This window comes from Acinonyx jubatus, chromosome A3 (genome assembly GCF_027475565.1).
Source record: "Acinonyx jubatus isolate Ajub_Pintada_27869175 chromosome A3, VMU_Ajub_asm_v1.0, whole genome shotgun sequence".
NCBI classification, from domain to species: domain Eukaryota; kingdom Metazoa; phylum Chordata; class Mammalia; order Carnivora; family Felidae; genus Acinonyx; species Acinonyx jubatus.
In genome coordinates this window covers 116414605-116441895 of record NC_069388.1, presented here as the reverse complement: position 1 = coordinate 116441895, position 27291 = coordinate 116414605, and the positions used below count along the sequence as shown (strand labels likewise).

Below are 27291 nucleotides of genomic sequence, written 5' to 3'. Positions count from 1 at the left end.
GAGAGTGCTTTGGACTAGTCGGTTGTTTTTCAGGTTTCCCGGGTCTTTGCGGTGCGGCGGTGTTGGGGAGGGCGGGGAGAGGAGACGCCCACCACGCCGAAGTTAACTTGGCCCCGCCTTCTTACGTGCTCGGCCCCGCCCTTCACGCTGCCGGCAGCTCGCGCCGCCGCAGTCTGCGGCTGCCCAGCGCGCCGGGAGCTCCTGCGCCTTCCGCGGCCCGCGCTCCAGCCACCAGCGCGGTTAGCCACGTGGACCGACTCCTGGCGCGCCGACCTCACGTGGTTCTAGCATCGGCTGGGGCTTGCTGCGTTTCCCGCTTCTCTGTGCTCGCCCCCGCCTCTGAGCTCCGTTCCCATGGCGGCCCTGATGTTGGAGGATGGGTCGGTCCTGCGGGGCCAGCCCTTTGGGGCCGCTGTGTCGACTGCCGGTGAAGTGGGTAAGCAAGCTCGGGCCGGCTGCCGACCTCATCCCACTCTCTGCTGCCCCTCTCTGCCCAACCTGCCCTGCCCAAACCCGCCATTTTCCCGCCTGCACACCCAGCCTCCCACCCCCATTTGGTGCCCGTGTCCCCACCCTAGCCCCTTTTATCCCCCAAGGTCAAGGCAGCCTCTGCTGGGGCATTGTCATCGCTCAGGGCAGTGGTGGGAAGGGTGTCCTGCCCAAGCCCCAGCCCTGCCTCTTTCTTGCAGTGTTTCAAACCGGCATGGTCGGCTACCCCGAGGCCCTTACTGACCCTTCCTACAAAGCACAAATCTTAGTGCTGACATATCCTCTGATCGGCAACTATGGCATCCCTGCAGATGAAATGGATGAGTTCGGTCTCAGTAAGGTAGCCACACCCAATGCTTTCTGTACTTTATCTTTTCAAATCAGTGGTTATTAACTGTTAGTCAAGTGAAGACATTGACATTAAGTTAGGCATCCTGGAGAGAACAAAGATACACACTGAAGTGATAATACAAGTACTACCCACAGCTTAAGTACCTGGAGGCCAGCCAAAGAGTCTGGATTTTGGTAAGGAACCAGTGAAGATTTCTTAACAGTGGTGTGATGGGAGGAATGCTTTAAAATACATAGTAGGAAAGAGACTGGAAATTAGGGCCACACCCTTCTCAGTGGCTGTGGGTCCCAGTTCACCTACCAAACCAAGTTGGTAATCGTCTTGTAAACCTACTTTCCTTGCCTTGACTCATTTTTTTTTGCCACTTTTCAGTGGAGTTCTTATCTCTAGATAAGAAAACTCAGTCTCCTCCCACAGTGAGGTTCCACCTATTCCTCCTCCTCTGGAATTTGGAAACTAAGTTGCGCTGTGAAAATTAAAGTAATGAAAAAAGTCCACAGAGATTAATAGTGGAAATCACCGCAGCCTAGATACAGTATTCCTCAAAACTCATTTTGTCCTGGTATTCCACGCTTAGTGGGCATTTAATTCCTTAATTCACCCTGACATTTAGGAGAGGGAACTCGAGATAAGGAGTAAAAGGACCATTCCTTATCACAGATCTGTAAATACACTGCATTCTAGTTTATAATGCAGTATGTTGGTTAACATATGGCAGTTTTTAGCTTTGTTAGCTGTAGACACACTGACAAAATGAGAGTTTATGAACCTGCAGAACTGAGGCCCATGACAGAACCAGGGTGAGTAAGGCCTCCTAGAGCCTCTAGCCCACCATGGATACTTTTGTGGCACGTGTGCTGTGAATGCACCTGTCCACATGCAGACTTGTCTTCCTGGCCATGGAGGGTTCTGCCAAACTCTCCTTCAGATCCATAAAGAACAGTCTCAACATCCATCTTTTAAACCTCTACCACTAAGCAGATGTGATTTAAATATACCATTCCCTCCCATGTAAATGACCCATTTTTCTCTTTAATTATTAAATGTTTATCTACTGGGTAGCAAATTTATATTAACTTTATTATTATTATTATCCCTTACATGGAGGGGGGTAGAATCATGCCTAGCGTTGTACCCTGAACCTTTATTTTTATTTGATGAGGTATTGTGCACCTGTCTTATTTTCTGTTTTTACCACATTCTGTAATTGTGATCTTGTTTATTTGCATGTTACTTTATTAATTTTCAGGCTCCCTAAGTAGTAAATTCATATGGTAAGGACAGGGATCTTGTCTTTTTGCATACTCACTGCTCCTCCCCCAACATCTGTTACAATGCCTGGCACTGAGTGGGCACTCTGTAAATGTTTGTTGACTGCTGCTGTGTGTCAGCCACCTTGTTCTTGCTGAGTTCACAGTTTGGTGAGGAAGACAACACAAACACATATACGATACAATGTAAGTAGCAAGAACAATAGAAACAGTGAGTTTAGGTGAGCCCCTAAGGAGGAGGCACAAACTACAGTGAGTGAGGGGGTGGTATCTTCACAGAAGTAAGATTTGTAATCTCAGTTTTGGACTAAAGAAAAGGAAGGGAAGGAAAATATTTTCAGTTATTAATCAGGGCCCAGCTTTTGGTGTTTCATAGGAGGAACAACATTGTTGGGAAAGGACAAAAGCAGGAGATGCTTGCTGTGTTAAAGGAATGACTGGGTCATTTATTCAGTGTGGGTGAAGTGTAGGGTCTCAGCCGTACGTTGGGAAAAGAAGATAGGAAGATGTGTGGCCCTCGGCCCCTCATGCTCTCTTCGTTCCGTCGACAGTGGTTTGAATCCTCAGGGATCCATGTGGCAGGACTGGTGGTGGGAGAGTGCTGCCCCACACCCAGCCACTGGAGCGCCACCCACACCCTGCATCAGTGGCTGGAACAGCATGGCATACCTGGCCTGCAAGGTACGGTGCTAGCACAGTTGTGTCTGGGCAGAACACAGGTGCCTGGATGGAAAGAATCGAGATCTCTTTTGCACTACTGGGACTCTGAGGAGTCTGGGACTCTGAGGACTACTGGAGTCTGAGGTTGTGATAGAATGTATCAGATTTGGAAGGTTAGAGTAGGGTCTGGGAATTGGAGAAAGAACTGAGTTCTCACTCAAATGGAAAATTTTGTACATATAAAAGGAAAGAAGAATGTAATGAACCCCCCAGCTTCTGTAACCATTAACTGAGGACTAAACTTAACTGCACCACCATGACTAGAACCCCCCTAATTATTTTGACGCAGGTCTCCATCGTTGTATCATTTCAGCCACAAATAGTTCACTAATCTATGAAAAAGGAGTCCTTTTTAAAAGAGCCACAGGGGCGCCTGGGTGGCTCAGTCAGTTGAGCGACTGACTTTGGCTCAGGTCATGATCTCACGGTTCGTGAGTTCGAGCCCCGCGTTGGGCTCTGTGCTGACGGCTCAGAGCCTGGAGCCTGCTTCAGATTCTGTGTCTCCCTCTCTCTCTGACCCTCCCCCACTCATGCTCTGTCTGTCTCTGTCTCAGAAATAAATAAACGTTAAAAAATTAAAAAAAATAAAAGAGCCACAATAACGTTATGGTATCTTTAAATAAGTAACAATAATTCCTAAATATTCAGGCGATATTTATAGATTTCTCTATTATCTAAATGTTTTTTATTGCTTATTTGAATTTGGATCTAAATAAGATTCATATATTGCATTTGGTTGGTATGTCTAATTTATGGGCATTGTAACCCACTTGACAAAAACAAGTCGGTTTTCCTTTAGAGTATCCCACAAGCTGCATTTTGTCAATTACGTTCCTGTAGTGTTGTTTAGTATGTTCTTTTGTCTCCTGATATTATTTTCTGTAAACAAATCTAGAAGTCATGGTTCAATTCAGATGTGATATTTTTAGCAAGAATACTTCATGGTAGTGTACTTCCATCAGGATGGCCCAGGATTTTGATGCCCATAGAACAGCTGTGTGTGACTCAGGGCTCTGGAATGCAGTGCTCCTGAAAGTCTAACCTCATGCATGACTGAGTTGGGGGAGTGTGATCTCTGAGAGTGTGCTATTTTGACAGGAGTGGATACTCGGGAGCTGACTAAGAAGTTGAGAGAGCAAGGGTCTCTGCTGGGAAAGCTGGTCCAAGATGGAACAGAGCCTTCAGCCCTGCCATTCTTGGACCCCAATGCCCGCCCCCTGGTGCCAGAGGTCTCGATTAAGGTACAGAGGTAGAGTGGGAAAATGTTGCAAGCTATAGCACATCAGTTTTATTCTGTTCCTAACGGGTGAACACTTGAGGGCAAATCAGAAGAGGCCTCAAAGGCAGGGGTTGGTGTGTGTATATCTATACTCATTGATTACAACTGCCCGCTCTTGCCCTTTATTCTTCAGGCTCCACGGGTCTTCAATGCAGGGGGCACCCCTCGGATCCTTGCTTTGGATTGTGGTCTCAAGTACAATCAGATCCGATGTCTGTGCCAGCGTGGAGCTGAGGTCACTGTGGTACCGTGGGACCATGCATTAGACAGCCAGGGTGAGTAGCTGGGGCGTGTATAGGGCTACAGACAGGTAGCTTGGGCGGAAGATCTGTCCCTTGGTCCAGTCGCTGTAAGTCAACATGAGTTGCAGGGAAGGAGACAGAGATCAGGGCTTTTGCTCTGATGGTAAGGAAAGGCTGCAAGTTTGTCTCTGGTTAAACTACTGGTTTTGACATCATCTTTTCTGCCCACTCCAGAGTATGAGGGTGTCTTCCTGAGTAATGGCCCTGGTGACCCCGCCTCCTATCCCAGTGTGGTATCCACACTGAGCCGTGTCTTATCTGAGCCTGATCCCCGACCTGTCTTCGGGATCTGTCTGGGACACCAGCTGTTGGCCTTAGCCATTGGGGCCAAGACATACAAGATGAGGTGGGACTTGTGGGGAGAGGAAGGGCCTGAACTACTGACATGAGCGGTGGGGAGTCTTGGGGATGGGAATAGAGTTGGTGTTCGTTAGTGTTGAAACAGGAGCAGGGGCTGGTGAGGGTCCTAAGCTCAACAAAAGCTGGGTTTGGTACAATGGTGAAGGGAGGGTGAAGAGGGCCTGTGACTCAGTGTGCTTCCATCTCCAGATACGGGAACCGAGGCCATAATCAGCCATGCTTGCTAGTGGGCTCTGGGCGCTGCTTTCTGACATCCCAGAACCATGGGTTTGCTGTGGAAACAGACTCACTGCCAGCCGGCTGGCTTCCTCTCTTTACCAACGCCAATGATCGTTCCAACGAAGGCATTGTACATGACAGCCTGCCCTTCTTCAGGTGAGCTAGAGTGATTCCGGCAGGGTGACTGGATCTGTACAGCTTGCAAGCCCCGGGGTCTTGAAGATCAAAAAAGAAAGCGCAACAGTGGGCCCCAATCATCTATCCTGATGCCCGCTTCCAAGACTACCAGTTCCCAAGTCAGGGATAATGGCAGATTTCGTGATCCCATCTTTTCAACAGTGTCCAGTTTCACCCAGAGCACCAAGCTGGTCCTTCAGATATGGAGCTGCTTTTTGATATCTTTCTGGAAACTGTGAAAGAAGCCACAGCTGGGAACCCCGGGGGCCAGACAGGTAAGCCCCTGAATAGAACTGGGTTTTGTAGAACTAAGTAGAAGTAAGAACAGGGTTGGCTCCAGGATGGGCATAAAATGGGCATGCCCTAGGAAACTGAGATCTGTTTGGGAGGTTAAGGGGATGAGTTGGGAAAGCAACCAAGCCAAGATGATTCATTTACTTCTTCTACTGAAAGGAGCTCCAGAGTCAAGAGTCCTGGGTCGTTGTTCCATGTCTGCCACTCATTAGAGGCATGACCTGTTTTGAATTCTTCTGTAAAGTGTGGGAGTTAATACAGGTGATCTCTCAGGTCTCGTTCAGCTCTAACATTTCTGACTTTCTTTGCCTCCACAGTTCGAGAGCGGCTGGTTGAGCGCCTCTGTCCCCCAGGGATTCCCACCCCAGGCTCTGGGCTTCCACCACCACGAAAGGTTCTGATCCTGGGCTCTGGGGGCCTCTCCATTGGCCAAGCTGGAGAGTTTGACTACTCAGGCTCTCAGGTAAAGCATGTCCATCCCTGCCCCTCTGGGTGTGTGACCCTCAGGAACGGATGGTCTTGAGGAGAGGGCTGAGGCATAAACATTGGTTGTAGGGAGAGAATGAATCAGGAGATCTGGGGAATGTTCAGAAAGGTGAGGTGCTAAGGAAAAGGAGTTGGTTATGAGAGACTGGGAGTACAGGAAGGGAGAGACACGTTGGTGGTTTCAGACTTGGTAGTCTTGCTTCTGTAGGCGAGGCTGGTATGCCATTTTTGTCTCCCTAGGCGATTAAGGCCCTGAAGGAGGAAAACATCCAGACGTTGTTGATAAACCCCAACATTGCCACAGTGCAGACTTCCCAGGGGCTGGCTGACAAAGTCTATTTCCTTCCCATAACGCCTCACTATGTAACCCAGGTATGACTGGCATAAGGCTGGACTGAGGAAGGGACCCACATGGGCAGGGGTATTCTGTGGTCACTCTGGGTTTCTAAACTTCTTTGATCCACTCTATACCCCCAAAGTCCTAATGTTTGTTATTCCTCTTCTCCCTCAGGTGATCCGTAATGAGCGCCCAGATGGCATCTTACTGACTTTTGGGGGCCAGACAGCTCTGAATTGTGGTGTGGAGCTAACCAAGGCTGGAGTGTTAGCTCGGTATGGGGTCCGGGTCCTGGGCACACCTGTGGAAACCATTGAACTGACTGAAGATCGGCGGGCATTTGCCTCCAGGATGGCAGAGATTGGAGAGCATGTGGCCCCCAGTGAGGCAGCAAATTCTCTTGAACAGGTTCGAGGGGCGGTTGGGGGTAGGTGGAATGATGTCATTTTCTTTGTGTCTTATTTTCTCTGGGGCCAGGAACCCTCTATGCAGCAAGCAGTCGAGACCTGATCACTGTGTTCATCTCTTCTGCTCGTTACAGGCCCAGGCAGCTGCTGAGCGGCTGGGATATCCTGTGCTGGTTCGTGCGGCCTTTGCTCTGGGTGGCCTGGGCTCTGGCTTTGCCTCCAACAGGGAGGAGCTCTCTGCTCTTGTGGCCCCAGCTTTTGCCCATACTAGCCAAGTGCTGGTAGATAAGTCCCTGAAGGGATGGAAGGAGATTGAGTACGAAGTGGTGAGAGATGCCTATGGCAATTGTGTCACGGTGAGTGATGGAGGTGGGCTGGGAGTAATGTCAGGCAGTATGAGCTCCAGTAAGAGCAGAGGTCATAGCTGAGATCTTTGAGGGTTCGATGTCCCTCAGACCCAGAATGGGTACTGTCCCAAAAGCAACAGGACCCTGGGATGCAGCCTCTTGCCTCTCTTGACTTCCTTTGGCAGTGACCTCCACGGGATCCTTCTTTCACAGGTGTGTAACATGGAGAATTTGGACCCATTGGGCATCCACACTGGAGAATCCATAGTCGTGGCTCCAAGCCAGACACTGAATGACAGGGAATACCAGCTACTGCGGCAGACAGCCATCAAGGTGACCCAGCACCTTGGAATCGTCGGGGAATGCAATGTGCAGTACGCCTTGAACCCCGAGTCTGAGCAGGTGAGACCCTAGGCCCTGGAGCTGATATTCTAGCTGTTGGATCTCCATCCATAATTTTGGGTCTCTGAGGCCAGGGGACTCTTTGGCCCTACAGACCTTGAAGTAGAAGTCAGGATTGTCTGTGGTAAGGTTGGACTGGGATGGGGGTGGTGCTTTTGTTATCTGTGCCTTTGGAGAGGGCTTAGTTTTCTGGCCCTTCTAATACCTCTCCTAGGTGGGCCTTCTGCGCCAGTTATCTGATGTCTTTCTCTCTCTCTCTCTCTCTCTCTCTCTCTCTCTCTCTCTCTCTCTCTCTGCAGTATTACATCATTGAAGTGAATGCCAGGCTCTCTCGAAGCTCTGCCCTGGCCAGTAAGGCCACAGGTTATCCACTGGCCTATGTGGCAGCGAAGCTAGCATTGGGCATCCCTCTACCTGAGCTCAGGTACAAGGGTGGGGAAAAGATCACAGAGATGGGGAGGGGAGCTGAAGAAAACATTCATGGGACAAGGAATTTAAAAAAGATATTGGCCTGGATGTGTGGGGTCAGAGGAAGCTATCTGGAAGCTCACTCTGCGTCTCCCACTCTGTCCTGACACCTCCACGTGACGGCTCCCAGGAACTCAGTGACAGGGGGAACAGCGGCTTTTGAACCTAGCCTGGATTATTGTGTGGTAAAGATCCCTCGCTGGGACCTCAGCAAGTTCCTCCGTGTCAGCACAAAGATCGGGAGCTGCATGAAGAGCGTCGGTGAGTGAGACGTGCCCCAAGAAACCCTTCCCCAGGTCACTCTATGGGGTCCCAGCAGTCCTAAGAATCTAGAATATCATAAAGTTAGTTCCCTGGCATAGGCTTTCAGATCCTATATTAGCGGCAGCTTGGGAACATGGTTTCTCAGAACTCGGACATTTCAAACTCCGTGGTCCTCATCAAGAGCGGGAATCAAAGGCATCTGGAAATCTGTGCCAGAATACACATGCCACCTCCACTCCCCCGCCGTCTGTCAGAATCTCTGTGATGGGGTGATGGCCATCAAACTATCTCCTCTCTCTTGGTTTACAAATAAGTAAACTGAGGTGCCCGCAGAAGGAAGGTGACATGGCTGAGTAGAGGGTAGAGCCAAGAACTGAAAACTAGATCCGGTTGCTAGTTATGTGCACCTCTGTCCTACTATGTTGCCTGTCATCGGCAAGACCAGTTTCATGAAATTCTACCCACAGCCTTGCATTGCATTTTGCCCACGGCCTCATCACTAGGTTGTTAATGCCAGTGACAGTTTGTTCTCCATGTGACTTTAAATACTGATGCTTCGGGGAAATGATGCCTGTTGTTTTGTGAACCCTTGTATATCCAAGTTAGCACAGTGACAGTCGTCGTTAACGCCTATCAGCTTCTCTGGGTACTTTCTGCCATGATCACCCCCCAAATTTTTTTAACATGTTTAAGATCAGAGCAGAACATCAGAGCCCTTTTTCATAAAAACAAGGAAATTTAGTAGCGAACAGCATGCAAGCAGTGGTAGAGTATGCTGGAATTGAGTTAATACGCTTCCCTGTAACGTCCCTTTAAGTCACGTTAGACTGTTCTGAAACGTTTCAACCAAAGCAAGCATTTCACATACCACAGTGCCACCAGCCAAGGATAAGAGCATTTCATTGTGTTGCAAATATCCATTTACAGCAATGGTAGCCTTTATTTATTTTTTTATATATATTTTTTAACGTTTATTTATTTTTGAGATAATGCAAGAGACAGAGTGCAAGCAGCCAAGGGGCAGACAGAGGGAGACACAGAATCTGAAGCGGGCTCCAGGCTCTGAGCTGTCAGCCCAGAGCCTGACTCCGGGCTCGAACTCATGAACCGTGAGATCATGACCTGAGCTGGAGTCGGAGGCTTAACCAACTGAGCCACTCAGGCACCCCATCAATAGTAGCAAGTCTAAGTAAGCTCAGTAACAAGCAAGTCTAAGTAAGCTCAGATATTATTTTGGAATTTTTAGAAATCTTACAAGACTGCCAACTTGTTCCTTCTGGAGATGAATTCCTGTTGTGTGAAAATTACGATAAACGTGGGAATAAAGCCATAATTAAATTGTTGGTAAAAGAAGTGGACTGAAATAGGATAAAGATTAATCCCAGATGAGATGTTTAATGTTTTATATCTATTCAGGTGTTCTTAGAACATGATCTTCTTTGATAACTTTTTGTGACTTTTATCGTGCAAGTAAGATACATGAACCATTGAGAAATTAGTAAAGTAGTTAAACCAAAAAAGAGTAATCCTCTATAGTCTTGTTACACAAGGATTATTTGGGTATATATATGATTCCAGAATCTTCCTAGGCATGTACATGTGAATATGTTGGGTATCTCTCTTACTCAAAATAAGCATTTACAATAAAACCATACTACAAAGGAATTGAACAAAATCATTTATCATTCTCTTCCTTAACACTGCTATTAGCATTTTAGTGTTTTAAAGTTCTTTTGAAGAAACAATTAGGATTGTAAATAGAAAAATACAGTTAGTAAAAAAAAGAAAGAAAGAAAACACAATTGGTAAGATGATCCTAGGGTAAATTGTCAGAGGACATTATAAAACTTTGTGGACGAGGAAATCAATAAGCAAATCTGGGGAGTTGTAGGGAGAGGGGAGTTCCCTTTTATTAATAAATAGAAATCTAGCTAAAATGAGCAAATTTAAGAGAAAAATTGTTTAAAACAATTATATGTACTTCTTAGAAGATGGTGAAACTTATACTTGTAAGCATAAACTTCTGTGAAGCAAGTAATACTTATTAAGACCCAGAAAATTCTTACCTATTTCTCCTGTACTTCTGCAAGTTTATCCTAAGGAGATAACCCAAAGCACTGAAGAACTCACAGCCTCACTTAGAAGGATGAACACTTCAAAGCTAGGTGTCCTTCTGTAAGTGAGTAGTTAAGTTATGGTAAATCATACAAGGAATTAAACTGCCGGTAATAAGGTCACAAAGCAGTGTGGGAACATGGTTATGATAAAAGAAAAAGCATGATAGAAATTGTATGTGTACTATAGTCCTATATAAAACATATATTTGAAAGAAGTCCAGGAAGGAATACTCTAAAATGAGAGTTGTGAATGTGATTATTTCTGGATGGGTTCAAAGAGCAGTGGGATCATCTTCCTATTATTCAGACTGTTGAAAAGTTTTAAAGGATGAGACTGATCCCAGATGGTGTCATCATAATAGGAATAAAGCACATAACTGGATAGCTGTCAGTGGTTGGGCCATTGTGATCAGCTGCACTATTTCTAATATCCACATGTCCATTTTAGGCATCTTAATTTCATAGTCCGTAATAAACACAAAACAGAAAATGGTAAGGAGAGAAGTTCCAGTTTAAGATTGCTCAATAACAAAACATGATACATACCACTGCTTTCGTTCTTGTCCTGAGAATCTTCCAGAATCTTGACTAAATCATAGACATAGGAACCTCCTACCTCCAGGGCCTCAGTCTTCACATCCTGTTCCTCCAGGTGAAGTCATGGGCATTGGGCGTTCTTTTGAGGAAGCCTTCCAGAAGGCTCTTCGCATGGTAGATGAGAACTGTGTGGGCTTTGATCACACAGTAAAGCCTGTCAGTGACATGGTAAGTGGCTCTCTTCCCCTGGCAACACCCCTGAAATGGACCCTCCTCTGTCCCCAGTCTGTGGACATGTTACCATTAATAGCAGCAGTCATTACTAGACATTTGCATTTTTCACTTGGCTCAGAATTTTGTGGTTCCTCTCATCTATTCTATAAGGATGTATTCTTTTTTTTTTTTTTTTTTTTAGTAATGTTTATTTTTGAGAGAGACAGACAGACTGTGAGCAAGGGACGGGCAGAGAGAGGGAGACAGAATCTGGAGCAGGCTCCAGGCCTCGAGCTGTCAGCACAGGGCCTGATATGGGGCTTGAACTCACAAACCATGAGATCATGACCTGAGCCAAAGTTGGACGCTTAGCTGACTGAGCCACCCAGGCCCCCCTCATAAGGATGTATTCTTAAACTTGTTTCTGTGGACATTGAAACAAGCCTAGAGAGCTTGTGGAACTTGCTAATACATTAGCTGCACAGCCAGAAAGTGGCAGAGGTAGGATTTATATACAGGTTTTTGCAATCACAGAGTTGCTGCTTTGGCTCCTTTTTTGCAGTGTCTTTTCCTAAAACAGTGTCACTCATGCTCTCAGGCTTTATGAGGTGCTAAAAATAGATTGGGAATGTTTTGCTTAACAATCGTACGTCTCCTCCCTCTGCGCAGTCCTTCCATATCCATCTGTCTGCCCTCCCTGTTAGGAGTTGGAGACGCCAACTGATAAGCGGATCTTTGTGGTAGCAGCTGCTCTGTGGGCTGGCTATTCTGTGGAGCGGCTGTATGAACTCACACGCATCGACCGCTGGTTCCTGCACCGGATGAAGCGGATTATAGCACACGCCCAGCTGCTGGAACAGCACCGTGGACAGCCTTTGCCCCCAGACCTGCTACACCAGGCCAAGCGCCTTGGCTTCTCAGACAAGCAGATCGCCCTTGCGGTTCTGAGGTCAGAGGTGGTGGTGAGGGCCTTGGGCTGAGGATGTGGGGCAGAGAATCTTGGTACCAGTGAGGGGCCCTCGGAGAGATTGGGGTGTTTTGGAGGCTTCTGACCTTCATCCCTGGGTTGTTTTCCTCTTAAATTCCTGCCCTGGGATCTCACCCCTTTACTAAGTCTGAACCCCACCAGGGCTATATTTTTTGACCCTTCTTCTCCTTTAGCACAGAGCTGGCGGTTCGCAAACTGCGTCAGGAGTTGGGAATCTGCCCAGCAGTGAAACAGATTGACACAGTTGCAGCTGAGTGGCCAGCCCAGACAAATTATTTGTACCTGACATACTGGGGCACCACCCATGATCTCACCTTTCGAACGCCTCACGTCCTGGTCCTTGGCTCTGGCGTCTACCGTATAGGCTCCAGCGTTGAGTTTGACTGGTGTGCTGTGGGCTGCATCCGGCAGCTCCGAAAGGTCCAAGAGCTAGTCTTTCCTACCGTCTTATCTGCTGTTCTATTCTCTTTCAGTTCCAGCAGTTGCCTTACGCCCACATTTAATCCTGGCACTTTCTGTTAATTGCTACGCTTAGAGCTTTGGGAAGAGTGTGGGGGTGGTAGGGGCGGGGGACTCCCCTTAGGCCATCTTGTGCCCCACACAGGGTATGTGTCTTTTCTCCCAATACTTTGTACCTGTCTCTCTAGTGCTTGGCCCCACTTCCCTCCCAAGGCAGGTGTCCCATATAGCTATTTCAGAGAAAGCTTTTTGGCTTTGCCTTAGTTTCTCCATGTTTTTCCTCCGATCTTATAGTTCAATCTCATCTCCCTCCCTCTCGCAGATGGGATATAAGACCATCATGGTGAACTACAACCCAGAGACAGTCAGCACTGACTATGACATGTGTGACCGACTCTACTTTGATGAGATCTCTTTTGAGGTGAGAGAGTTGAAGGCTGCTCGTTAGCCTGGGTGGCCAGGGTCAAGTGGGAATGGCTGGCTGACTTAAGATTCTTTGGGCTCTGTGGGGTTTGAGGGGACGTGAGTAGAGGGTGAGAAGCAGTGAGCAGGAAGGCTCAGATCCCTGACTACCTGCTACCTCCACTTGATTCTCCTGTTGCACTAAGGTGGTGATGGACATCTATGAGCTAGAGAACCCTGAAGGTGTGATCCTATCTATGGGTGGACAGCTGCCCAACAACATGGCCATGGCTCTGCATCGGCAGCAGTGCCGGGTGCTGGGTACTTCCCCTGAAGCCATCGACTCGGCTGAGAACCGTTTCAAGTTCTCCCGGCTCCTCGACACCATTGGTATCAGCCAACCTCAGTGGAGGGAACTCAGTGACCTAGAGGTGGGCTGGGGCTTGGTTGGGGGCTGGAGGCTAGATGCGGTCAGGGGTGAGTGTGACCAACCCAGCTGCACCCTTCTTAGTCTGCTCGCCAGTTCTGCCAGACAGTGGGGTACCCCTGCGTGGTGCGCCCCTCCTACGTGCTGAGTGGCGCTGCTATGAATGTGGCCTACACTGACGGGGACCTGGAGCGCTTCCTGAGCAGTGCAGCAGCCGTCTCCAAGGAGCACCCTGTGGTCATCTCCAAGTTCATCCAGGAGGCTAAGGTAGGGCCTCAAACAAGTCTCTGAGGGCAGCCTCCCCAGCCTCAGAGGAGACTCCTCTCTCTGGTCCTACAACAATTTCTAGGCACAGAAGGCTGGGAAGGATGGGTTGTATCAAGGCTCTTCAAGGAAGGGAGCCTCCTGGGGCAAGTGGGAGAAGAAAATGGTCCCTGCCCTACATCACATTGCCTTCACGTCCCCACTAGGAGATTGATGTGGATGCTGTGGCCCGTGATGGTGTAGTGGCAGCCATTGCCATCTCTGAGCATGTGGAGAATGCAGGCGTGCATTCAGGCGATGCCACACTGGTGACCCCACCGCAGGACATCACTGCCAAAACCCTGGAGCGGATTAAAGCCATTGTGCACGCTGTGGGTCAGGAGCTGCAGGTCACAGGACCCTTCAATCTGCAGCTCATTGCCAAGGTAGTAAGAGGGGGCTAAAGGAAGAGACTAACGGGCATTAGTACCTTCTTGCTCTGTGCTGGCCACAGTGCCAGTGAGCACTCACTGTCTCCTGCCCTCATCAGAGTAGGCCCAAAAGCTGGAGGGAAGGGGCTCCTAGCTAGAGCCCACAGTGTTGTAATGGTTTGTGACAGTCTGTTCACAACCTGATCCCTGTTCCCCTGTTCAAGGTTGATTACCCACAGAATGGTAAGTGAGGGAAAGAGTCCAGGTCAGTGGAATAGTGTCAGCAAGCCCAGCCTACAGAAGGTCTGACCAATCCCTGTCTGCTCTAGGATGACCAGCTGAAAGTTATCGAATGCAACGTGCGTGTCTCTCGCTCCTTCCCTTTCGTCTCGAAGACACTAGGTGTGGACCTAGTAGCCTTGGCCACGCGCGTCATCATGGGGGAAGAAGTGGAACCTGTGGGGCTCATGACTGGCTCCGGAGTCGTGGGGGTAAAGGTACGGAGGATTGAAACCTTGAGGTTAGCAGTCAGAAGCAGGGAGACATAGTGGGAGAAAGTTCACTTACCACACATGTGAGTCCGCATGTAAACTGAGCACCTATCATGGGCCACAAGGGTGATAAGGGTCTTTGTCCTTTAAGAGCTCACACTAGTAATGGAGACAAGGGAAGTTGGGTTAAAAAATAGCTTGTTTCTAGAACAGTCTATGGTAAACCTGCGTAGTAAAGATAAGACTAAAATGCTATAGGAGTTTACAGACAAGAGATGGCACTTCCAAAAGGAGTAACTTGGGAAGGGCTGGGAGAGGTGGTATTTAAATGGAGTCCTGAAGGGTGGTCAGGATGTTTGATTGGCAGAGCTTGTTGAGGAAGTGTTCCAAGGCCAAGGAATTAGCTTAGTGGAAACTGCCGGAAGACCCGAACTATATTTGAGAAGCAGCTCACCTACTGGTGTAGAGCATAGGCAGAGCAGCAGCAGGCAAGGCTAACCCTGCCGTCTGGCTGAGACCACAGGAAAGGAACTGTGGCTGCTTCTTCTGATGAGGGGAAGTGGGCCCTCCTTGCCTTGGTGTCTCATATCCTGCTCCCACAGGTGCCTCAGTTCTCGTTCTCACGCTTGGCGGGTGCTGATGTGGTGTTGGGTGTGGAGATGACCAGTACCGGGGAGGTGGCTGGCTTTGGGGAGAGCCGTTGCGAGGCCTACCTCAAGGCCATGCTAAGCACTGGCTTTAAGATCCCCAAGAAGAACATCTTGCTGACCATTGGCAGCTATAAGGTACAGAATCCAGAGGCAGGGGCTGCCCAGAGAGGTGGGGGCAGATAGCCTTGGTTCTCTGGGCCTGGGCTGACCTTGAAGTGGAAGACAGAAGAGATACAACCGCATCCTCCTTCTGCTTGGTTCAGAACAAAAGTGAGCTGCTCCCAACTGTGCGGCTGCTGGAGAGCCTGGGCTACAGCCTCTACGCCAGCCTGGGCACTGCTGACTTCTACACTGAGCATGGCGTCAAGGTACCGGGGCTCCTGCAACCTACCCCTGCTTTGTACCAGAGAATTCTGTGTTCCCTTGCTTTTTCTGTCATTGCATAAATTCTCTATATTTCGCATAGAGCAAATAGAGTATACAGAAAAGCAAAGAAAAATTTTCCTTACGCTCTCTCTACCACTTTTAACATTCTGGTGTATTTCTTTCCAGAATATTATTTCTATATGTACATGTATGGGTTCATATTACACAGTCCTTGATAACCATAGAGTAGATGTTTTTCCTATCAAGAATGTACTCTGCCAATAATAAATAGAGGCAGCCCTGGTCCCCACCCTGTAGGTCCTCAGTCTCTTCCTCATGGGTTCCTGGGCTACCTCTCCTCTTTTTGCTGTCCTTCGTGACTCCTGCCAGGTTCAGGTTGGCCCTGACCTTATCTCTGGGCCACAGGTAACAGCTGTGGACTGGCACTTTGAGGAGGCAGTGGATGGTGAGTGCCCACCGCAGCGAAGCATCTTGGAGCAGCTGGCTGAGAATCACTTTGAGCTAGTGATTAACCTGTCAATGCGTGGGGCTGGGGGCCGGCGTCTCTCTTCCTTTGTCACCAAGGGCTACCGTACCCGGCGCCTGGCCGCTGACTTCTCTGTGCCCCTCATCATCGATATCAAGTGCACCAAACTGTTTGTAGAGGTACCTGGGACCTGGGTGCTAGGAGAGCAACAGCCAGTGTTAATGGGACAAGAGGGAGAAGTGAGTGTGCCATGGGGTTGGGAAATCTCAGTATGAAGCAGTTACGGTAATAACCGGGCTTTGGGGCTACAGAGAGAAGTTGGGTATTGGGAGGTAGAGCCTGGTTTATGCAAAACCTACAATTCCTGGGTTGCCCTTAAATCAGAGCTGACTGTGGTTTTCACCTGCAGGCCCTAGGCCAGATTGGGCCAGCCCCTCCTTTGAAGGTGCACGTTGACTGTATGACTTCCCAAAAGCTTGTGCGGCTACCTGGTAAGTGCATCTTCTGGGAGAACCCAGCTTCTGCACACTGTTAGCATCTGGCTCAGAGATCTGGGCTGTGGGACCCACACCCTGCCTGGACTGCATAGAGTGTGGGGGCCAGAATCTTTCTCACTGAGCTCTTTCCTCCCACGATCCTCTGTGCCCTTGACTAAGGAACCTTGCCGCCTCTCACCCGTATCAGTGGCTGCTCATTTTCCTACCACCCCAGTTCACATCTTTGATGTCCTTTGTGTCTCTGAACCTTCCTCTAATCTTGCCACATCCATGTTCTCCCAGGACTGATTGACATCCATGTGCACCTGCGGGAACCAGGGGGGACACACAAGGAGGACTTTGCCTCAGGCACAGCTGCTGCCTTGGCTGGGGGCGTGACCATGGTGTGTGCCATGCCTAATACCCGGCCCCCTATCATTGATGCCCCTGCCCTGGCCCTGGCCCAGAAGGTGAGCCCTTGTACTCCTGCTTCACGGTGATCCAGACGTCTCTGCCTGTCTCCCAGACCCATCCTCCTTGTGCCCTCCCGAAGCCTAGGGGCCTAGGCCACTGGTTCCCAGGCTGGCATGGATGCCAGGGGGTCTTATCTCATTATCTCATATGTATCTTCCCCAGCTGGCAGAGGCTGGCGCACGCTGTGACTTTGCCTTATTTCTTGGGGCCTCGTCAGAAAATGCAGGGACCCTGGGTGCTGTGGCTGGGTCTGCTGCTGGGCTAAAGCTCTACCTCAACGAAACCTTCTCTGAGCTTCGACTGGACAACGTGGCCCAGTGGATGGAGGTAGGGAGTGGGCACGTGGGAGGAGGCAGCCAGTGTCCTGGCTTGAGGACCACACAGAGTGGGCTAACCAACAACAGTGAGGTGTCAGGAGCTCTGTGAGGGCTCTGGGCTCTGATGAGCTCAGAGAATTAAGGGCTCTGCACGCTCCCCGATAAATTCTTTCTGTCCCCAGCACTTTGAGACATGGCCATCCCACCTCCCCATTGTCGCCCATGCGGAACGACAGAGTGTCGCCGCCATCCTCATGGTGGCCCAGCTGACCCAGCGCTCAGTGCACATATGTCATGTGGCACGGAAGGAGGAGGTGAGAGTACACCCGGGATCCCAGTGCCCCTTCTGTTTTCTCAGTGACACCCAGAGGTCAGGGTCTCCTTGGGGGCCGGAGGGGGTGGGGAGCAGGGAGCCAGTACCCTCAGCATGTCTGCCTCGTAACTTTCCTAGAGGGGGTGTTGGCTGCGGAGACTTGGAGGGCAGGGCACGAGGGAGGCCCCTTCTAGATCTCCTGTCCCCCCAGATCCTGCTGATTAAAGCCGCAAAGGCCCGAGGGCTGCCAGTGACCTGTGAGGTGGCGCCCCACCATCTGTTTCTAAGCCGCGATGACCTGGAACGCCTGGGGCCCGGGAAGGGCGAGGTCCGGCCTGAGCTTGGCTCCCGCCAGGATGTGGAGGCCCTGTGGGAGAACATGGCTGTCATCGACTGCTTCGCCTCAGATCATGGTGAGAGGGCCCACAGTGTACCTTTCTGCCCAGCAGGGCTCGTGCCCCAGCTCAGGGCCCCTGGGCTCTGTGAGGATACAAAGGACTTGACCTTTGTAGCACAGTGCCTGGGCTGTGATGGGTGCTTGATAAATGCTCCCTGAAGGAACTAATGAGCAAATGATAAAAATTATAAATGAGAGAACATGGGTAAAAGGTGTAGTCCCCGGAAGGTGGCAGCTGTCATGGTTTATCTGTTTTCCAAATAACCAGAGGAGAGGAGCATTGAGATGTGTAGTGAGGCAGTGCAATCCTGGTGGCCTGTGTGACTCCCCAGATGTGGAGGCGATGGGGCCTGAGGGTGCTGCTCTCTTCCTTCAGCCCCCCACACCTTGGAGGAGAAGTGTGGGCCCAGGCCTCCACCAGGCTTCCCGGGGCTGGAGACCATGCTGCCGCTGCTGCTCACGGCTGTCAGCGAGGGCCGGCTCACTCTGGATGACCTACTGCAGCGGCTCCACCACGGTCCTCGGCGGATCTTCCACCTGCCCCCACAGGAGGACACCTATGTGGAGGTGTGGGCGTGTGGGCGGCTGCGGAGGGTGGGCAGCTCTGTATCCCCCGCAGCTGTCCCAAGGTGTGGCCCTACCCTAGCATCACCCGTGACTCTGGGCAGGTGGATCTGGAGCATGAATGGACCATCCCCAGCCACATGCCCTTCTCCAAGGCCCACTGGACACCCTTCGAAGGGCAGAAGGTCAAGGGCACCGTCCGCCGTGTGGTCCTACGAGGCGAGGTGGCCTATATTGACGGGCAGGTATGTGTGTGGCCTGAACCCCATCCCAGTAGTGACTTCCTTGGTGCCATTGTCAACTTGCTCTTGCACATCTCTGTGGTTCCAGCACCTCCTCCAGCTGCCCTGGACATGGGTGGGCACAGGTCCCCTGAGGCGTGTTTCCTTTTTGCTGGCTTCCGTTGCTTTAGGGTCTCAGTCCAGCTCTTTGCCCCCTGCTCACTCGCCTGCTCCTGCTTTCTGTCTGCAGGTCCTGGTGCCCCCGGGCTACGGACAGGATGTACGCAAGTGGCCTCAGGGGGTTGTTCCCCAGCTCGCACCTCCAGCCCCTGCCACCAGTGAGATAACCACGGTATCCACAGTGCTTTGGGACTAGAGGGGGGTGCTGGGGGATGTGGCCAGGAACAGCCAGCAGCACAGATGTTACAATTAGTGGTTTAGGGGTGGAAGGCTCTGTAGTTGACACTAAAAGTCCCCCACCTATCTCTTTGTCTACCACAAAACATAGACTTAACTCTCAGTTTAGGAGATTACCTACCTAGGGGAAACACAAGCCCCTTATTAACCCAACCAGAGGTTTATCTGAGAGCCTGTCATGGGGCTAGCACACACCTCTAGGAGGCTAGTTGGTCTTCCTGTGCCACAGCAGCATAGCAGAGGGATGAACCTGAGGGGAGATGATGGAGAACGGGGTCCATTCCATTCTCGCTACGGACAGTGAGCAATTTGGCTTTTCTCGAGGAATTAAATTTGAGGAGTTGGGTCAGTACTTTTTAAAATGTGAGGCCTATATCTCTCCAGACACCCGAAAGGCCTCGCCGGGCTATCCCAGGGCTTCCCGATGGCCGCTTCCACCTGCCTCCCCGAATCCACCGAGCCTCTGACCCAGGTCTGCCAGGTAAGAGGAGGGTCCTGTGACACGGAGGATGGGGCCATCTGGACTCAGAGATGTGTAGGGACAGGCTTCTTTTCCCCCAATGTCCCCCTGATGGACTGGGGTCGGGCTCACAGCCCCCCCCCCACCCCCCAGCACCTCACTTTGGTCCACTTACCCTGTTCTTCCTGCCTTTCCTTCATACTACTAGTCTGACCCGCTGTACCTTCCTTTGCCTAAATCAGTCTGCCCTCTGTGAGGTAGGTACCCGACAGCTTCTCACAGCCCTTTCTTGTTGTGGGCAGCTGTGTTCCTCCGCCCAGGAGCTGGGATCCCACGGGGCAGCAGAACGTGGGGTAAATCCAGGTTACTGGTTGGTGTGAGCCTGGCCGTTCCCCTTGCCTAGGATCCCTTTGCCACTTGGGCGGGCCCTGGGAGGGCACCACTGCTCTCACACAGCAGCCCCCGTGGGAAATCACTGGTGTGTCCCCAGGGCTACTGATCCTTGTTGTCCCCTAACCTGCTATAGCTACTGTTGTGTGAGTTGGTTTAACACAGACGCTATGATCCAGAGTGTGGGGAAATGGGGGTTCTTCACAGACCTTAGTTGCAGGCTTATATCTGTCCTGTTGCCCTATTTGTAGCTGAAGAGCCAAAGGAAAAGTCCTCTCGGAAGGCAGCTGAACCAGGTGAGACTTCCCCAGAGCCCACGCTCACTTCGGGGACCTATCTGACCTGACCTCTGTAGGAGGAGCCCTCTGACCCACCTCTTCTGCCCCGTCCCTCACTGCAGAGCTCATGGGAACCCTTGATGGCACCTGCTACCCTCCACCACCAGTACCTAGACAGGCGTCACCCCAGAACCTGGGGACCCCTGGCCTGCTGCACCCCCAGACCTCACCCCTGCTGCACTCATTAGTGGGTCAACATATCCTGTCTGTCCAGCAGTTCACCAAGGATCAGGTGCCTGGGGGAGGGAGGATGGGGATACCCAGAGCTTTGAGAATCTGAAAAGTTGGGGCTAGGACCTCTGGGGTCCACTGCCTTTCCAGCTGACTTGGGGTCTTTTTTAGATGTCTCACCTGTTCAATGTGGCGCACACACTGCGTATGATGGTACAGAAGGAGCGGAGCCTCGACATCCTCAAGGTCAGGGTCAGGGCTGTGGGCTACAGATCCAGGACCCTGTCAGAGGGATCTCCCTCTCCTGCCATAGGTCACCTTGTGTGAGTCCAGATCCTCCACTATAAGTTGCTCTGCCTTCTTTATTCTGGAAGGTCCTGCTGACCTAGACCCCTGACCCCCACATGTTTGCTCCCCTCTGACCAGTATTTAGCTGATTTGTGAGGCCCTGAGTGCTGGTGCATCAGCCTGCTAATCTGGTCACTTGCTCTGTGCAGATGTATTCAGTGGGATAGATCTGGGGTGTTCCTGTTTCTCCCAGAGAATGAATATTTCATTCAGATATTTACCAGCGGTGTTTCAGAGGCAGAGCCTTTAGCTCAGAGCAATGCTAATAGAAATGTCAAGGTTAGGACAGGTCACAAGGAGGTTTGCAGGGAGTTCTCTCAGTGTCCCTCCTGTGTAAGTGGGCGAAGCAAGCAGCAGCCTATACTTTCCCCAAGATGAACACACACTTTCACACTGAATCTTGGCCCTCCCCCCCACAGGGGAAGGTGATGGCCTCCATGTTCTACGAGGTGAGCACGCGGACCAGCAGCTCCTTTGCGGCAGCCATGGCCCGGCTGGGGGGCGCTGTGCTCAGCTTCTCAGAAGCCACGTCTTCAGTCCAAAAGGGTGAATCCCTGGCTGACTCTGTGCAGACCATGAGCTGCTATGCCGACGTCGTTGTGCTTCGGCATCCCCAGCCTGGAGCTGTGGAGGTGAGGCCAGCTGTCCACTGGACAGAGTTGATTGGGATGGATCCAGGGACATGACTGCAAGTCTCTGGTTGGGCCACATGGGTGAGGGGACCCAAGAAGAGTGGGACTCAGGCAGGGAGTGGGGGCCACTGAGATGCAGAAGACAGGGCTCTCCTTTCTTATTCCCATTTTCACAGCTGGCAGCCAAGCACTGTCGAAGGCCAGTGATCAATGCTGGGGATGGGGTTGGAGAGCATCCCACGCAAGCCCTGCTGGACATCTTCACCATCCGGGAGGAGCTTGGGACTGTCAATGGCATGACGGTGAGCGCAGTGGCAGGGGTTGGGAGCCTGCCCGGGCAAGGTCTGAAGAGGGGGGGCAGTTGGGCAGTACCTTCTCTGTTCCGAGGCATGCTGCATCAGGGAGGCCTGTGTCCTGATCCTGAGACCGAAAGCTTTGAAGTGGGGGGACAAGGTGCTTGATCTGGGGGCCCTCTTGGTGATCGGGTTCCTCCCCTAGATCACAATGGTGGGGGACCTGAAGCATGGACGCACGGTGCATTCCCTGGCCTGCCTGCTCACCCAGTACCGTGTCAGCCTGCGCTACGTGGCACCTCCCAGCCTGCGCATGCCACCCAATGTGCGGGCCTTTGTGGCAGCCCGCGGCACCAAGCAGGTGAGGCCCTGGGAGGCCATGGGGAGCTGCGGGTTGGGCAGTGAGAGCCTGGCACTGCATTCACTCTGACTCTGCCTCCCCCTCCAGGAGGAATTTGAGAGCATTGAGGAAGCGCTGCCCGACACTGATGTGCTCTACATGACTCGAATCCAGAAGGAACGCTTTGACTCTAGTCAGGAGTATGAAGCTGTGAGTACCAGGGCTGAGGCGAGGCCAGGGCTGGAGCCGCGGGGCATCCAGGCTAGTGGCCAAGAAGGCTGGGCCCCAGGAGCTTGATTGGGCCTCTCGGTTGTGATAACTGCATGTGGGTGTGGAAGGAACCCTGGAGGAACCCAGGCTTGTGGCCCTACGGCCACCCTGGCCCTGAGGTGCTGACAGGGCCCCCGTCTGCCTCGCAGTGCTTTGGCCAGTTCATTCTCACTCCCCACATTATGACGCGGGCCAAGAAGAAGATGGTGGTGATGCACCCGATGCCTCGAGTCAATGAGATAAGGTGACACGGCTTCAAAATTGAGGATACACCGGGGGCTGGCTGTGGGAGGACACTTAGTCTTGGACAGGCTGGGGTAACTGTTTTCCTTCTCTTGTAGCGTGGAGGTGGACTCGGACCCCCGAGCAGCCTACTTCCGCCAGGCCGAGAACGGCATGTACATACGCATGGCTCTGTTAGCCACTGTGCTGGGCCGCTTCTAGGGCCCAGCTCCTCAGACTCTTCTCGTCAGGCCCAGCTGCTGGGCACAGATTCTGGTGCCCCCCACGGGGGCAGCACACTTAGGAGATGCTCTGGGGCGTCCAGGCAGCTCACGTGCTCACACATACACATGCAGGCCACACTTGGGCACTGGACTGGACTGGAGCGCTCTAGCATGGGGGTAGGTCCCCATCTCCTTTATTGCACCGCAAACCTGTAAAGTCATTTTTTTACTGACTTAATAAATAGCTAAGCTGCTTGTAAGTGCCTGTTTCTTTGCATGTATCCTGGCTTCAGCATAGAACACGAAGTGTAGTGGGCAGGACTTCTGGAAATTTTGAACAGCTGCCCAAATCCAAGAGCAGCCTTGCTGGGCAGACTCTTGCTCTGGCCAGGGCTGAGCAGCAGGGCTCAGCATTTTCAGAGTCGTGGCTCTTTGGGGTTCTGGGCAGGGGTGTGCTGTTCTGTTGGTGTTGAGTCCTGTGCTACACTGACAGGTGTCCAGTGTCCTTCCTCAATTAAGTTGCACTCAGAGTTCTGAGTTATGGGAAAAGGAATGCCAAACAGCTGGGTACTCTGGTGAGGCCTTCACTCTTGTCTCTTCTGTCTGGTTAGTTCTCTCCTTCAGAGGCTGAGGTGGCCATTGCGTCCTCAAAACCTGGCCTTGGAGTTCAGCTACCATCACTGTTAGGAGCCCCTCCCACCTACTATCCCTGGGAGCCTCTGGCTGACGCTGGATGTTCCAGACTGGACACGGACAGACGCTATGGAGGCTGAAGAGCACTTGGCTTAGAGACCGTGGGATTGGGGACTGAGGTGGAGTAGCTCCTGTGTCTTTTCGGTTCAGGGCTTCTATGGATCATACAAAGTACGTGAGCTATTCCATTCCGTTCCATTCCATTCCATGCACGTTAGCAGCATTCAAGAAATTTCTTGATCCAGGAGACTCCACCACCCAGGTACAAAGTACCATGTGCAGTGAGAGTGCAAGAACAAACAAGAGAATTCTCACCCTCAGTTTTGAGGCCTCTTAGCCAGTAAGGCATCCAATGACTACCACAGGTCGGACTGCCGCATGCTGGCACATGATGGTCTAAACTGCATTCGCATCATTCAAGAGGAACCTACTTCACACACAGAGCTATTAGCACGTCACAGAGATGGGAAAGTGAGAAAGGCACTCATTTTCTGAAAACTGTGAGCACAGAATTTCACATATTCTCATGTAATCTTACACCAACTTTCTAACTATTTTACAGATGTAGGAACTCTGAAAGGTCCCTGGGTGGCTTACTCAAAGTCACGTAGCTAAGATTCATATATAGGACCACTTAACTCCAAACCCATTTCTCCTCTAGTAAGAAGGAAAAAGGAATTTCACGCGTTAAGGGCATCCAAAACCAGTGTGAGAGACAAGCCACTCAAATCTAAACAAGGAAAGAAGTCTAAGATGGGAGCCAGTTTTCAGAAGAAAGATCAGCACAAACCTGGACCTCTGTCCATGGAGTGGGGTTTGGGGCTGTTGCCCAAGGAAAGGGCAGGTTGGGTGGGAAGAGAATCCTACTGCCAGCACCACTTGAACGTAGGAGTGGCAATTCTGTGTCTGCGGCACAGTGAAGGGCTACACCCGGACCCCACAGGGAGCACCTGCTTCATACTGTTAGGGATGAGGGTGACAGACCAGACCGAGAGGTCTGGGTGTGCTTTCCAACAGAAACAGGAATTCGTAACCACAGGCGCTGTTGGAGGGTGGAACTGGGTATGACTCTATCAGCTCCTGGAGAGCTGAGACCTCTCGCCCTGCTAATGTTAATCCTTCCAGGCTTCCCAGACCCTGACCCTGACCAGTTCTCCCTCTGGTACCTAGAGGACTTTGTTGGTTGGAAAAGAATATCATTTGGAGAACGCTTCTCCTTCCTAGAGCTCCGGTTACCCTTCTTAGGCTATTGAGACACATCAAGAGATTATTTTCCCAAGTACCTGGGAATCTGCCACACACAGATTCCCATAGAACTCCGTCTCGGAGCCTCGTCCTCAAGGAGAAGCAGGGTTTGCTGCCAAGCGGCATACACGTTCTACTCAGTTGCTAAGTGGTGGGAGGTGTTCCTGCTCTGTTCCTTTCCTTGACTCCTGATCATAAAACGGCTCCAAGTTGAATAAACCTCTTTTCCCTACAACCAGAAAGATCTTGGTACATTGGGCAATAAATGAAGCTATCAGCAAAGAATAAAAACAGTCCTTTAGACAAAATATATCTAAGGCTATTCCACATCCACTGAGAAATTTCGTATGTCCCATGTGGTTATCATTAACTATAAAAAGTTAAAAGTTTTCCGGGCTCCTGAGATACTTAAGCAATTTGATCTTTTTTTTTTTTTTTTTTTTTTTTAAGTTAACATAGCTCTAATTATGTGCCAAGCACTGTTCCAGCACTTTACAAATATTAACATTTTTTTTCACTTTTACTTTTGGATGAACCCTTTAAATATACCGCTCTGTGAAAAAAAGGTCTGACCTAATGTGTTCACTCATTATCGTTGCAAAGTCACTTTCCCCAACTCTTCACTGTCTACCCTAGTGAAGAAGAAAATCTCAAAATAGGTCTTCTTGGAGCTTTGCCACTTTCATCCTATTCCTACCTGTTAGGATTAATGAGCTACAACCATGGCAAGTCGGTGCAGCTTTGGGCTTCAGTAGAAAGCCTGGAGTTGGGAATTCCCAGGGTAACATTGTAGGTGTCTGTAATTGTGTAACGATATCCCATAGACAGTGTGGGGGGGGGGGGGACACTGGCTGGAGGAGATGTGGTGCAATGACTACTAGGATAAGGGAGCGCACAGGAAGACTAACCTGGCAACAGCATCGGGAAGAGTCCACCGTCGGGGAAGCCAATTAGAAGGCTATTGCACTAAAAGCAAATGACGGGTGAAAGGGGTCTGAGTGTTAGAAAATACGAAAATACTAAGGATAGGAAAGACTAGAAAATGACTCCATGGCATGGGACCTCGAGACTGGGAGAATGAGGGCTGATGTAGATCAGAGAGCCAATGTGGGGTAGGGAAGGATGAATCCTGTTTGGGCATGATACTTTTTAGCTGCTGTGGGACATATATGGAGATGTATAGATACTGAAGCTGGGAAGTTGGGGCAACGTGCAAGTTGGGATAAATATGTGTTTACGTAACGGCCTTGCTCATTAATATATCCCAAGCACCAATAAAAGTATTAAGTCCATAACAGGGGCTCAATAAATATTTGTTGACTGAATCATTAACAGAAAGGTAATCGAAGCTCTTCAAATTATGTATCTCTGTATTAGTTCACCAAGAGAATGAGAGCAAGGAGAAATGAGCAGAATCTTAGAAAGTGTGGAGAAGAACTCTGAAGAAAGCCCTCAGAGTCCCAGGGTTGCAGGTGTGTGAGGTGTGGGGCGAGATGTCAGCGGATCAGATCCTGCAGTAGGTCAATGAGGCAGGGACTTGGTCACAGTAGTTACTCTGATGCTTTGTGGCTGTAAGGTGGACACCACATGTCATGGGCTTAATGAGGGACTAGTCTGGAAGCTGAGGTCATTTGCCAAGAAGTAAGGAAAGATGGGTGTGGCATTAGGACCTGAAAGGTCCAGAAAAAGCTGGGAAAGCTGTGATGAATCCTCAGGAGGGTAATAAAAGGGTCACCGAGTGGGGCTCAATGGAAAGATAGACATCATGAGCTTGTAGTAGGGTTGGGGAAGCAATGTGCAGGGCAGGACCAGAGACAGGCATGTCACCCACCATGGAGGACTCTGGAAATATCAATTACTTCCTCTTTGGGAGGCATCTGATTAGTTACCACCAAATGCTGGTGCAGATTTACCCTGGAGAGTCCGCTTGTAAGGCTCATTGGCTCGTGGGCAGGAGCCTAGGGAATTAAGATGGCAGTTTATAGGCTTTGTGTGACCCCGTGTCCATTTGTTTACCATCTTTTCATCCATTCACTCCACCAACACCTGTTGCTGAGTATCTACTAAGTGCCAGGCAAAGGTAAGGAAAGCCAGTGCCTTCTTCCCTCCGGGGGGTGTGCGATTTACCAAGCAATCTCACCCCATCACTGTGCTTCCCAGAAGTTCCATGTGACCGAGTCCTGATCTGAACCCTGCTCTGGTGCAGCAGGTGGGCAGGATGGAGGAGAACAGGGAGGCAATCTCCGGGCCAGGGAAAGCAAGTTTGCTATTGTAGGGCCCGAAACCTGCTTATTTTGGTAAGCTTTAGCTGTCTTTTAGTTCCCGGGTTTGGTTCCATTGGTTTCTCCTTAGGCTTCTGGCTCCAGTCCTTTTAAAATTTATAGCGTGTCTTAGTTGAGCCAAAGAGAACAAGAGACTGGAATTGAATGTTCAGACTGTTTGGGTCAGAGAAGATGTCAGGCAGTAAGCCCTGGGAACCAGGTGCCATGGGCATAGCACCA

The 27291-nt window shown here is 50.7% G+C and overlaps 1 protein-coding gene across 2 annotated transcripts; it reads left to right on the top strand.

Moving 5' to 3' along the window:
* Positions 1–71: 71 nt before the first annotated feature.
* On the top strand, positions 72–23107 carry CAD (carbamoyl-phosphate synthetase 2, aspartate transcarbamylase, and dihydroorotase). 2 transcript variants are annotated; one of them, XM_027033414.2, is made up of 45 exons: positions 72–436; positions 690–829; positions 2664–2793; positions 3931–4073; positions 4245–4386; positions 4588–4759; positions 4963–5148; positions 5332–5444; positions 5781–5926; positions 6190–6321; positions 6461–6694; positions 6828–7049; positions 7254–7442; positions 7742–7866; positions 8041–8171; positions 10944–11056; positions 11746–11990; positions 12203–12449; positions 12811–12909; positions 13097–13321; positions 13402–13584; positions 13788–14006; positions 14321–14488; positions 15085–15267; positions 15396–15500; positions 15925–16164; positions 16395–16476; positions 16765–16931; positions 17098–17262; positions 17435–17566; positions 17777–17978; positions 18339–18529; positions 18631–18771; positions 18998–19099; positions 19549–19645; positions 19927–19977; positions 20266–20310; positions 20415–20584; positions 20695–20769; positions 21291–21503; positions 21680–21805; positions 22002–22157; positions 22245–22346; positions 22556–22650; positions 22748–23107. In XM_027033414.2, the coding sequence occupies exons 1-45, from the start codon at positions 355–357 to the stop codon at positions 22848–22850; spliced, it is 6729 nt and encodes a 2242-aa protein (XP_026889215.1). In that variant the 5' UTR covers positions 72–354; the 3' UTR covers positions 22851–23107. The 2 variants fall into 2 exon arrangements, with proteins under 2 accessions (XP_026889215.1, XP_026889216.1); XM_027033415.2 differs by lacking the exon at positions 19927–19977.
* The last annotated feature ends 4184 nt before the right edge of the window (positions 23108–27291 follow it).

Excerpts from the sequence above, each read along its gene's own strand:
- CAD (XM_027033414.2), top strand. The coding sequence starts at position 355 with ATGGCGGCCCTGATGTTGGAGGATGGGTCGGTCCTGCGGGGCCAGCCC. Across the intron at positions 4,387-4,587 it reads CCATGCATTAGACAGCCAGG|AGTATGAGGGTGTCTTCCTG; the intron begins GTGAGTAGCTGG and ends TGCCCACTCCAG. Across the intron at positions 17,979-18,338 it reads CTGCTTCGCCTCAGATCATG|CCCCCCACACCTTGGAGGAG; the intron begins GTGAGAGGGCCC and ends CTCTTCCTTCAG.